General features: G+C 56.1%; 1 protein-coding gene across 3 annotated transcripts; it reads right to left on the bottom strand.

Annotated features, from left to right (window-relative positions):
- Nucleotides 1–1,819: 1,819 nt before the first annotated feature.
- MYBPH (myosin binding protein H) lies at nt 1,820–12,688 on the bottom strand. 3 transcript variants are annotated; one of them, XM_054181473.1, is made up of 11 exons: nt 12,194–12,688; nt 11,819–11,953; nt 9,739–9,906; nt 7,063–7,151; nt 5,857–6,052; nt 5,393–5,532; nt 5,070–5,229; nt 4,446–4,582; nt 3,821–4,007; nt 2,617–2,658; nt 1,820–2,031 (listed from the first exon to the last, which is right to left on the bottom strand). In XM_054181473.1, the coding sequence occupies exons 1-10, from the start codon at nt 12,456–12,458 to the stop codon at nt 2,648–2,650; spliced, it is 1,488 nt and encodes a 495-aa protein (XP_054037448.1). In that variant the 5' UTR covers nt 12,459–12,688; the 3' UTR covers nt 1,820–2,031; nt 2,617–2,647. The 3 variants fall into 3 exon arrangements, with proteins under 3 accessions (XP_054037448.1, XP_054037447.1, XP_054037446.1); XM_054181472.1 differs by having other exon boundaries at nt 1,820–2,058; XM_054181471.1 differs by having other exon boundaries at nt 1,820–2,072.
- Nucleotides 12,689–12,974: the final 286 nt, after the last annotated feature.

Below are 12,974 nucleotides of genomic sequence, written 5' to 3' on the forward strand. Positions count from 1 at the left end.
GTTCCTGGTTCAGCTCACACTGGGCAAAACGAGAGCAGAGCAATGGCAAGGACGGGAGCAAATCCTTCCCGTTGGGCCTCATTGCAACGGAGGGGCCCTAAACACCCTCCCAGCCCCCTTGAGGTAAAGAACCCCAAATCTTTTATCAGTGGTGCCTGAGGATGCTGCAACCCCAGGCTGGTGCAGAGAGGACCCTCCTACCCCGTGCCCATGCTCCCTTTGCACAGCAGTAGCTTGGCCTTGGTTTAGGGCCGGTGTTTACCAAGCACAGGTCTGATTCCCACTTGCATCTTATTTCTGCAAGAGGCTGCTTTTCCTGGAACTGATGCCTTTGCCTGATCCTTGCTAAGGTGCCCAGAAACCTGACAACTGGGATGCTCATAAATTAAAAGGCATGTGAGCGATCGCTTTAGAAAAAACAACTAGTGGATTTTTCCACTCCATGCTCTCTCTCTCCAGACCTTTCCCGGGGACAGCTCACTAAAAGTGGATGCTGATACCCTCACCGGTCCCCTGTGGGGTTACAAACACAGTCTTTGCCCTGTAGGACTGCGTTAAGAGTCTGGAAAGGGCACAGTGTGCAGCAGGAGACAGTCCTGGAGATGCTGCTGCTCCCCTCTGTTAGCAAACCCCCAGCTAATGCAGCCCGCTCCCCGCCCCTGTCACCCAAGGCTCACACTGGCCAAAGTGACATGCCGAGATGGCAGGGACATCAAGGGGGCCAGGACATCCCCATCAGAGACCAAGGCCAGGTGTGAGCATGCCAAGGGAAGACCTGCTCTTGACCTGGCAGTTGGACTGCAACCTCCCACCCGGGTGGCACCATCGCTAACCCCAACCACCTCAATAAACCAGCCTGACCATCAGCTGGGAGAAAAATTAATCCAACAATGCCCTCTGATGGTGGAAACGATGCCTGGTGTGGGCAGCGCTGCGCTGGTGCTGAGCCCCTGGGAACGGCGTTATCCCCATGGACTTCAGCTTGGGCGTGGAGAGCAGGTGACTGTGAGCAGATGGGGACAAAGCGGAGGGGCTGCAGGGAGGGATGAGCTACTTTAGCCGTGGGCACTGCCTGGCTTTGCCCTGCGGTGGCACCAAGGGTAGGCTGGGCTCAAATCTGTGGATGCCCAGGCTGGATTTGCACCCGCATTTGCAGTGGGCTGCTGGGATATGCCTTTCTCGGGGCAGGACCTGGGTCTGACCCCACGACCGAGCTGGCACGGGGCTGGGAGAGCTCCTGCCTCGGCCCGAGGGTGGTTGTGCTGGCAGAGGAGGCACACCGCGCCGCTGACGTCTGGCTAACGATGCGCTTAGTCAACTTGATGGATCTGTCTGGGCTCTCCGTTAATAAACAGCATCTGACCCCAGCTGTCTCAGAGCTGTAAGTAACAAGTCATCTTTCTGCACATGAGCTATCAGTAGCTAACGGGGCCAATTCCTCCTCCTCCGGATAATGCATCGGCATGTCCTGCCCCCGCCGTCTCATGCCATGGGGAGGGGATGCTGGTGGCAGCGCGTGGCTGGATCATAGATAAAGAAATTGTGTTTGGATGAAGAAGCATCAACATCCCACAGTTTTGATGTTGCTATTTTTGTTTTTTTTTTTCATTCCCCAGCTCCAGAAGGAAACTTTTCCCCATCTTCCTCCTTGTTGGGCGGCTTCTGGTTTAGTCATCTTCATATATGTTTTATAAAGCTGGTCCTTTCTTCCCAAGCTCAAAACCCATTTCCTCCACCCACGGTTTGGTGGAGAGGGCAGCTCTCTCCCCTCTACCTCTACCTCCACCCACCCAAGCTAAACCACGACAAGCAGCACAGAGTGGTTTGGGGTTTTTTATTAGGACCAAAGCCCCTCAGATGGGCTTGTTTTATTGTCACAGCTAAGGACACGTTCAGAGAGGACTACGCCATGGCAGGCTGAGGTGCAGGTCCCTCCAGAGCACTGCTGGGGAGGGGGCCAGCAGGCAGCAGAGGCCATGGCCAGGAGCATCACTATGTGCCACGCTACTGCCTGGCAGCTGCAGCATCCACCTGGGGTTAAGGAATGAGATCCAAGTCCTGTGAGGGCACCGCTGCCGAGAGACGGGTGGTCAGGGATGAGATGGGAAACCACATCCCAGCCCTGGCTCTAATGCAAGACAAACCCAGCCCAGCTCTTCCACCCTCTTCTGCCCCACGAAATTCAGGTGCAACCCTTTAACTCTGCTTTTCCTCCCCGCAGCCTCATTTCACACCCCTTTATACCTGCCCCCAGCCCCAGTACCTGCCCCTCGTGTGCATCCAACCCCTGGTGCCCCAGGTGTCCAAGCCCTGCCTGCAAACCTGGGGCTCAGCCTGCTGCGCTGCCCATGCGTCTGCCGGGCACACCAGCCTCCCCGCTGCAGCTTCTTCCTCCTGGCCACCTTTACAATCCTCCCTCCACCTCGCAGAGGGGCAGGTTTGTCTCAGGCTCTGAGCATCCCACCCCACCAGTGCATCTCCTGCCGTGGGACGAGGCAGCCCTGAGCTGGGGCTCCATCAGCAGGTGACAAGGGCTAATCCAGGGCACTCAACCCACTCCATCCCCAGCGATGTGACCCATCCTCTCTCCATGCCGCAGCCCCAACCCAGACCTACCTTGCTCTTCGTCTTGCCCTCTGCTCTCTCCTCACTTGGGCACTGCGGGAGAGCAGGAGAGAGATAAACCCCCTGAACTCTCCTCACCTCACGCCCCTTTTGATTTCCAAAAGGGAGCCAGGCCATGACCTGAACACCAACGCGCACCTACGCACACCATCCCTGCGCACACATCCTCCGAGCAATCATGCCCACCACCATCAATGCCCGCTCCCGCCCAGCTTGTCCCCAAGATCCCAGCCTGAGTGAACTCCCAGGTGCTTTGTGTCCCCGGCACAATGATAAGCTCGTCTTCCCGTCTGACTTCACCGCGCTGCCTGCATGGCCGCACTGACAGCCCTGCCTGCAGGGCAGCGTGGCCGGGGCCGGCCAGGTCAGTGCTCGCTGCATCGGCTGGAAGCCCTGGCCCCAGCTGCCGCAGAGCTGAGCACCAACCCCGTGCCACACCGGCAGCGCTTTAGCTTCAGCAGGGACCAAGGGTGCCAGGTGACTACCAGATCAGAGCCCTGCCGGCGCGGGAAGTAGGGCAGAGCATGTCTCGGGGCAAGCATGTGCTGGGAAGTCACAGGAGGAGAAATAATAAAAATGACACGTGTCTAAGGACACGCCGCTCCTTGAGGAACACGCGTATAGTGTGGGTGGGTGGACATACATCCTCCTGCATGCCCAGGCGGGTCTGCAGCGCGCAGGACAGGCGCCTGTGGGGGCAACAGAGAGGGGCACCTCCATACAGGGTTGTGCTGGGTGCTCTGCTGAGGCAGGGAAATGTGAGCTGGGAAGTCTGGGCAGGATCCCGAGACATAAATCAGAGCAAACCAGGTGCAAGTGGAGAGGGTTCAGCACAGCGCCCCCCCAACACACACACATGGCTTGTGGATGGCTTGGGATGCAAGTGCTGGTGGACGCAGTGAGGAGCAAGTGACTGTCCCATCCTCCACCAGCACCTCTGGTCCTTTGGCTCTGCAGTTTCTGGTTCCCTCCCCATTTTTTGGCCATGAATAAGGGAAGGCTATTTCAAGATGCTTCAAGACCATAAACCCAAGGAGCCTGAAGCTCCAGGAACACGGGGCTGCCCAGCATCCTTAGGCTCCCCCATCACCAAGATCGACACAAAACAGGGACAAACCATAGCGCTGCGAAAGTGAGAACAGGAAGAGGCAGGCAAGGAGAACTGATGCTCTATCATCTCCTCTGCCAATCTTACCTTTCACATCAAGTTTGCAGTCTACTGAGGCTTCCCCCAAAGGGTTCACAGCTTTGCAGGTGTAGATGCCCCCATCAAAAGGGCTGGGCTTGCGGATTTCCAGGGAGCAGACACCCTGCTCGATCATCGCTATGTATTTGGGGTCTTCCCGTATCTCCATCTGATTTTTCATCCAGATAATTTTGGGCTGGAAGGCAGCAGGATTTATTTATTTGTTTAAAGCAGGGAGAGAAATAAGAAATCTAACTGGCCCCAAAATTCAGCCACCTCCCTCTGCCTTTGCCTTGGCCCTGCCTGAAGCTGCTGGTCATGGCAGGGTTCACAGTCAGATGCAACTTGAAGAGCTAAAGGGCCCATTTTTGAGCCCTAACCATGGCTCCACACTTCCTCCCCCAGTACAGAAGGAAACAAGGCATAGCTTGAATTAAGACCAGTCTCCCATCTTCATGCGGAAACACCCCAAACTTGCCCCAGTTTGACTCAGAGGGCAGCTGCAGACCCAAAACCCGTCCAACCCTAACCCAGCGTGACCAGATGTCTCCCAACACATCTAGCCACTTTGCAAAAACCCCACTGGTAGCTGCCCACACACAGAGGCGATGCTGTCCATGGAGGATCCACTGACCTGGGGGAAGCCCCGGACGGAGCAGAAGAGATGTGTGCTGTAGCCCCGGGTGGTGGTTCGGTCTGTCAGGGGCTGGGTGAACTTTGGAGGTTCCATCATGTCCCGTTGGGGGATCTTCTCTGGCTGGTAAGCAGTTTCTAAGAAAATAATTAATTCTAGGTTGAGGCAGAGTTTGGGCTCCTGGGCTGATCAGCACATGGTCACAGGGATTCAGCCCAACACACCCCAAAATACTTCTGCTCCCTCACATAACAGCCAGACAGCATCTAGCCTGACCCAAGGACCTGAGGTGGACCACTGCAGGGGTCTCTTCTTCTGTTGGCCCTGAGCTGCAGGGCCAAAACCAGGTCTGTTCCTCACCCCTCCCAGCTCCTGCTTCGATCTCACCCCAGGGATGTCCATGCCTTAATCCCTCCCAGAGGATAAAGGAGGTGTAGAAGGAGGGCAGGGGACCTCTGGACTTCTGCCTTGGGGATGGACAGCCTCACCACTGCAGGGATCGTCCTGGGGACCAACGCAGCAGCATCACCACAACACCAAGCAAGCCCCACTAGCCCCAAAAGGGACAGGACCCCTCTTGCCCACCACCACCCCCAGCCCCTTAAGGCAGGGCCTTTTCCCCACTTGTCTTCTTGATGTTGGCCACTCCAGAGGTGACGGCTGCTTTCTCGCTCAGCCCGCAGGCGTTTTCCGCGAACACCCGGAAGGAGTAGGTATTGCCAATGATGAGGTCGGAGATGGTGCAGCTGGTGCGGGTGCAGCGCTCCAGCGCCGTAAACCATTTCTGGGAGGAAAAAAAAAAAAAGAAAAAGAAAAAACAGTGGTGAGGATAGGCAGGCTGTCCAAAGGATGAAGTGTCGGGGGACACAGCAGTGTGCAGCTTCCCCTCTCCCATCATTGCATCCCCAGCACCAGGTCACAGGAGGCCCAGGGGTGCCCTGACTCACCCCACTCTTCTTGTCTGACTTCTGCACCACGTATCCCTTGATCTCAGAGTTCCCGTTGTCCACCGGAGGGGTCCACTCCAGGGCCACATTAAAGCCCCACACATCCACCAGCTTCAGGTTCTGGGGGGGGCCCGGTGGCTCTGCAAAGAAAAAACCCTCACAAGGTTCCATCCCAATTTGCTCCCCCCAAATTCCGTGCTTTGACCATCCCGTGCACCTCACTTCTGATCTCTTCTCACCCTGCTGCAGCACACAAGGGATGAGAAGCTGCGATGGGCATGGGCTGGCAGAAGCCCCGCATCGCCACCCAGAGTTCACCTCCATGATCCTTGAGAAGATCCCACTGGAAGAGGCATCCCAGAGTCCCTTGCCTTGTTGCTGGCCCTCTCCCATCCCACCCAGAACAGGAGCTATCCCCAGCCATGGGCAGAAATGAGTCCCAGAGCAACCCTGCAGGGCCTTACCAATCACTCGGATGTCCAGGGTAGCCTTGTCCTCTGCTCCATTTATCCTCACAGCAAGCTCGTACTTTCCCGAATCACTGCGCTGCGCCTCACGGATGTAGAAGATGGTGTCCTTCTGCGTGTTGCGGATGTTGATGCGACTGGTGTCCAGGGGCTGGCCACCCTTGGTCCAGATCACCTCAGGCTGCGGCTTTCCCTGGAGCAATCCACACAGGCAGGTTAGGAGCCACTCGAGCACACAGTCCCAACTGGTCCTGCTGGGAAGGACGGGTGGGCAAAGCCACGTTGCTTTGTCCAGGCAGCAGTGGCCTGGATACAACCTCTTCCATCCAGCAGTCCCCAGGGAAGAAATTACAGATGATCCATGCCAGCCCCACTGATGGGAAGCCATCAGGCTCCAGGGATGATGCTGGAACATGCTGGTCCCCCAAAGTCCTCATGGAGCAAGCCCAGCTTTACTTGCCCAGGGCTTTGCAGGCAGAGCTGTGTTCCTGTTGCCCAGGCACTGAGCCCAGGTTCAAGCCTAGCAGCTGTGGTTTGAATGCAGTACCCGGGGCAAATTCATGCCTGGAGCACAGGCTCCCAACCACCTATGAGACATGGTGTGGACATGTCCCTCATCGCAGGGACAGCTTTCTCCCTCTTGCTCCCCCTCGCTGTGTTTCAGGGATGGTTTTCTCCATCCCTGAAGAATGGTGGTGGAGATGCTTTGGGGATGCCCCAGACAGTATGTGATAGATCAGTTGAGGAGAGGACCTCCAGCTTGACCCACCAGTGCCAGCATCGCTTCCCCCATCACGTATCTCCGGGGCTGCCTTGCTCCAGAGGGAGTTGCTCTCCCCAAGGAGACGCCCATTGTTGTGCTGTGGAGTCCTGTGGTACGTGGCTGCTAGGTTCAGCCAGGAGCACGAGCTGAACAGAGCTCATGGGCTGAGACAGTGGCAATGACAGCTCATGTCCTAATGTGTTTGGGGTTGTTCCACTGCCAACACCAACAATAAAGACAGCAGGAGAAAAATGGGAGCTAGGCAGGAATGGGAGAGGGGTTCCCACCCCATCTCCCACCCTCAGTCCATGAGACATGGGGATCAGGACAAGTCAGCCCATGGTTGGCCCCAGGCATGTCATGGTGGATAGAAAAGTCAGTGCAGAAGCTAACGTGCAGTGGAAAAGTCTGGAGGAATAAATCCCAAATCATCCACCTACCTGGAAAGGGACCATAATGTTCAAGGCATCCCCAACACGCCTGACATAAGTCTGCCGCAGGTGACGGGGCATGCGGATCCTCGGGAGCTCTGGGGATCAGGAAAACAGGCCGTGGGGCCAAGGAAATCACAGCCCCCACCTGGCTGACCCACTCTATGCATCCCACCCAGAAACACAGCGTCCTCTTCCCTCTCATCTCCTGAACAGTGATTGCTTCCCTGCAAGGCCATGCTAACCTACCCCATTGCCTGCACCACCCCAAAATTATATCCATCCTTGGATGCCAGGTCACCAAACCAACGGCACCACCCCAATGGACCATTCACACCCTTCCTTATGGCCAAGCCATGGAGACCAACATGGGCTTAACCAGAAGAGCCACAGCACAGCGTACATGGTAGCAAGGCAGAGGACAGCATCTCCCAGTTAGAAATTATTTTTCCCCCAGCTCAGAAAACAGACTTTCCAGAGGCATAAAACCCAACTTCCAGCAAGGACGGACAAGGCTCGTCAGACCTCCTCCTTCACTGTGCGCTCAAGGCCATTGCGAGACCAAGGTGGTGCACGGTTACTCACAGCAGAGCTGTGAAAGCCCCAGGCTTAAAACGAAGGCTAACGTCCCCAAGGGAACATAACAAAGACAAGCAAAAAACCCACTGGAGAATGCTGATGGAGCGTGTGTCTCCTTCCTGGGGTGAAAATAGCAGCTGTGTAACCCTACCGGCTCGGTGCCACTCAGTGATCCTTCTGGAGAGGCATTGGGTTTACGTGAGCCCCTCACAGAAGAGCTGTGTGTCCCTGCCCGGATTAAACGTGCCGGAGCTTAGCTCTGGGGAGGGGGCACAGCCAGAATTAAACCGGGACTGAGCGATGCCTAAACAGCTGTGAGCGTGAAACGCCGGTGGTGGGCTGGGGAGGGCAGGGAGATGCCCGGCGGTCTCAGATGGCCCCGCCGACAGCTGAGACGGTCTCTGCTCCGCTCATGCTGCTATTCACGCCGGGGATCCACACACCAATGCTGCCACTTGGGCTCATCAGTCTCAGCGGGGCGGAGAAACAGGACCTCGAGGGAGGAATGTTAATTCGTGGGTGTTTTCCCCAGCTCACGCGTGCCTGGCTCAGCCGGAGAGGGCTGGCTGAGGTCGGTGGACCAGGTGACATGCTGCCGCGGGTGGGAAGGCATTTTTCCTGCCCTAGCTCCCCTGCAAAATGCAACTCCCACACCAAATCCTCATCTGGTTTCTCCTCGTCTCTCTCCACTTCCCAAACCCACTCGTCCCACCTGTTTTTAAACTCTCTGCCATCTGTATTGCTGCTATTTAAAATCCCTTGTGATGCCATAAATGAACTGGTGAGAGGTATAAAATACGGTCCCAGATAAAAAGTGAACACAAGAAGGTAACAGTTGGGGCAGAGAAGAGCAGACTCGTGCGCCCAACAGACACCAATGCCACTGGGGTGGCCACGGGGTGGCAAAAGGACATTGAGGGCTAATTTGTTCCTCAGCAAAGCCAGGCAGCGTGCACAGGGCTGTATTTCAAATGAAATGCAAAAGTAAGCATTGCAAAAAACGCAAAAGCGCCATTTGCTGATGAAGAGTTTCAGTCTAGCAAAAAGAAAAGAGAGAAGAAAAAACCCCACCGGCATGGAGCTAGAGCAAGTTGTTGGGTGGTCTTTCATCTCTTTGGGTTTTACACCTCTCAGCCCATGCACGTGGTTGGGACAAAGCTCAGGGACAGGGGGATTGGCCTGGTGGGTGCAGCACGGGACCAGGAGTGGGAAACGTGAGCTGTGTATTTGGTGTCTCCTGACAGCCTCCCATGCCCCAGCTTCCCCAGTCCAACAAGGTATGGTGGAAGCCTTTGAGATCTGGAAGTGAACACGGCAGCAGACACCAACCTCTACGCCGTGTTCACCTCCCCCCAGCAGACTGTGAGGACAAAGCCTGCAGGACCCTTTCCAGATACTGATAGCCTTCTCCAAGCCTTTTCCTATGAAAAGCTGATGGTTCCCGGAATAACTTTTGTTATTATTCTTACTACTATTTTGAAGCAGCTGAAAAAATCTGGCGTGTTCCTTGAGTAACAGGAAATCTTGTGCATTAATAATTCCTCGTAACGGGAAAACAAGTCCGTATTTGCTGTTTGATAAGTGAAAACCAGCCTTGCGATCATATATCAGCCTCAGCACATTCGCAGCACCCTGGGAGGAATGCGAGTCTTGCTAAGCATGGGAGCAAGCCATTCATTAGCGAGTTCAGCATGATTAAACTTCCCATGCTCCAGCCTACCAGCCCTTGACTTTCCCTGGCTAAATAAACAAAGCTGTCCGATGTGTGTGTGATGGCATATTAGAGACGTAAGCGTGGCCAAGGAGAGGAGATGCGCTGAACGTGAGACTGTTCCTTGAGCTCTTGCAAAGAAACGGGAAAACGCGGCTCTGCATTTTAAGCCCTTCACCCCCAAAGCCTCACCATCTGCAAGATCAGTGGCTCGAGGTCGGGAAGCTGCTCTGTCCCACCCCAAGGGAATTGGATTATTGAGGATAATATCTTGGTCAAAGGCTGGATTGCGAAATGCGAGGGCAGAGGCTGCTCGGGCTGCAGGGATGGACTGTGATTTCTTTCTACTGCTGATAAAGCACACGGGGATTACGCACGTCAGGAGCGGCACTTACGGAGGATCTCTCTGACAAGGACCGGCTGCTCCAAAGTAGCCGGGACGCTGGCACCGCTGGCGCTGACAGCCTTCACCCGTACATGGATCTTGTCACCGGAGCCGAGGTCCTGGATCGTGTACCGGGTGGAAAGAAAAGGCTCCTCGTTCACAGCTGTCCAGTCTGTACCTACAACCAACCCAGCAGAGCACTTCAGGCGTGCGATGGACAGATGGACACACACTCCCCAAAGAGCAGGATCAAGCCACAGGGGGTGAAACCCAGAGGCAGAGCACCCCTTCCCTGCAAAGGCTGAATGATTTGGGGCACCAACAGAAAAAGGCATCTTAGAGGGGAGGTTGTCCACCCCACCCTGTCAAGGAGCATGGGGTACAGAATGCTGGCAGAAGTTCTACTATTGAGCAGGAGGCTGTTTGCAAGTAAGAAAAGGTATAAGGGCAACAAAGACGGTCCCTGCTGACCTCCCAGGTGCATTTCTGGAACTAGTTAAGATCCTGTGGCCACCCTGCCAGTCTCTCTTACTGCCCCAGGACAACTCATTGAGGCTCACCATGTTCCCCAGCCCATCCTCCACGTTGGACAAAGTCTGCTTATCACCTGCCACCAGCCAGCTAGACCTCTCCAACTGCTCTTCCTGCTTGGAAGGGGCATCTCAAACTCACCCCGCAGCCATGATGTAGAAGCCCTCCCACGTCAGGCAGCTAACACAGCCTTGCACTGTGCTGAGCCTCTTCAGAGGTTTCTCAGTTAGAAAACAAACTGCCTCAGCCACCAAAGGGCTGGGTGTCCCAGGCGGGCAACAAGAGCAACACACGCAGGCCAGGGTTTGCTAAGCCACCATGCACACCTTCAGACCAAGAAGGTTCTCCTGTCAAATGTCATCAGACCAGCCAAACCCACCAACTCCTCTTTCCCTTCACTACTGGTATTACTCAAACCGACCCTCACTCAAAACTCACGCTATTTTAACCAGCCAGCTTCTTGCACCAGCCCAAATACAGCAGTCACGGAGCCCACGTGGTTATCACTGAATGACTAGAGCTCTTCTGTCACCCAGCCAAGCCCAAAGCAAGCTAGGAAAGCATCCAAAACTATGGCCTTTGGGTGGCTGTCAGCCAGCACCCTCCAGGAATGGCTGCATCTTTCCTTGTCCCACGCAAAGGCCGCCTCAGGCATCGCATCCAACCATGGTTACCTCCCCAGTCCTCAGTCCCCAGCCCAAGAACGAAAGCCTCCCACAGCCAAGCATGTGTTGATCGTGCCTGCCACAAGCAAAACAGCCAAGGGTCAAAGATCAAGTTCCCCAAGGCCCACGGAACACCTCGGTCTCCCAAACCACTCCAAGTTCATGTAGCACCCAGCACACCCGCCCCAGCCTCCCCTTGCAGATCCCCCCCAGCCACACAGGTCGTTCACTCTCACCCCAAAGCCAAGCAGGGCTTCAAGAGAGCGCCCAAAACACAAGCCTTATCCGCCTACCCCATTCCAACAACCAGCAATGCAACTGGAGAACCACAGATCATTGTTGCCGCCCACCAGCCAACCTCCAGCCACTGCAGCCATCCTCCTTACGGGCATCTTGAGCCCCGTCTCACTTGGGCAGGGCTTGCCTGCTGATGCATGCCAGCCCCTCTTGCTCTGCCCAGGACCCTTTGCTCCCTCATCATCCCACCTTATCCCCATTCCTTCTGCACTTCCTTTTGGGCAAACAGGGGAGCTCCTCCTAAGGTCTTGCATCACCATCCCAACCTCAGGTTTCCACAGAGCTGGAGTCCACCAGAGACCATCCTCAATGAGTACGCTGGTCTCTCCTCCACCCTCTAGCTGGACATGGCAGTGACATTAAATCTGGTCCAGCCCCCCGCTAAAGACATCGCTACTATCTGAAGCCAACGGTAAGAGTCTCTCCTCCATGGGGAAAAAAAAAAAAAAAAGACCATTTAAAATTAACCCCATTGGGCAAAGAAAGAGCAATGGTGCCCAAGGAAATGCCCTGCTGGTTTCTGTCCAGCTCCGCCCCACATCTCCACAGCAACACACCAGTTTTCCATGCTTACGAGGCAGGAAAGCCCAAGCCTACTTCCATCTTTGCAGATCTCCACCACGTATCCATCCAGGGCTGACCGGCCTGTCTGTTCCGGGGCTTTCCAGGTCAGCGTAACCGAGTTCTCACTCACTTCTTCCACGGTCAAGGACAAGGGGGCGCTGGGAGGCTCTGTAACAAACCCGCAGTGATGAGGACACGCTCTCCAGTATCAGAACTGTTGGAGGGCAATCACCCAGCCTCCACGCTGGTCTTCAGCCCTCCCATCCTCCTAATCTCCCAGCCCTATCCCACTCCAAAAATATCCTTGATGACTTCATCCCTCCTTCCCTTCACCCCGGCACCCCCTCGTGCCCCCTCCCAGCCTTGCATATCTCCCCTCCCCACTGCAGTGTCCAGTCCCGTTCTCACCTGCCTTTGGTTTCTCAGGCTTAGGTTCAGGGGCTGGGGCTTGGGGTTCAGCTGGGGGACCTTCTTCAGGGGCTGGAGTCGCTTCTGCCGTGGGGACGGGAGCAGGCTCGTCTGCGGGGGCTGGGGGCTGCTCTGTGGCAGGAGGATGCTCAGGGGCCGGGGCCTCTTCAGCAGCTGGGGCTGGGGCTGGTTCTTCCTTCGGGGTCGGCGCTGGCTCCTTCTCCGGAGCCGGGTCTGTGGCTGAAGGTGCGGTTTTGCCGGTCATTGCTGCAAAGCCGGGGGGCTGGGGAAGAGGATGTTTTGGGATCTGTGCTCTGGTATCTCTGATCTGTTTTGGGGTTCGTGCTCCAGACCAAAGGTCTCTCCTCCAGATACAGGATCTCAACTCCGAAGCTGGGGTCCCTGCTCCGGACCAGGCGTCTCCACACCGGACGGACAGTCTCTGCTCCGGGACGGCTGCGCTGGGGCAGGGGAACCAGGTCACTGAGCCAGAACAGGGGCTGGGAGATTTTTATAGGCTTTGGCTGGCACTTGTCACCTCCCTGCAAACCAATCTGCCTGCGCAGGCGGGGGCTGCCAGGAATAGCCACCCGGGACCTGCACATTCAGCAGCATGCCCCTACCCCCTCCTATGGGACCGCAGCATATGGTCCTGTTCCCCCCCCCCGCCATCCCCCCTGGGCTCGCACGGGACTGGGCAGGCTAGGGCCAGGTCACCTTTCTTTGGGGACGTGGGTCCTGTCCCCAGCACCAACACCCCTCTAGCTGAGGGCTTTCCAAC

Source organism: Rissa tridactyla, chromosome 21, assembly GCF_028500815.1.
Source record: "Rissa tridactyla isolate bRisTri1 chromosome 21, bRisTri1.patW.cur.20221130, whole genome shotgun sequence".
Classification (NCBI taxonomy): domain Eukaryota; kingdom Metazoa; phylum Chordata; class Aves; order Charadriiformes; family Laridae; genus Rissa; species Rissa tridactyla.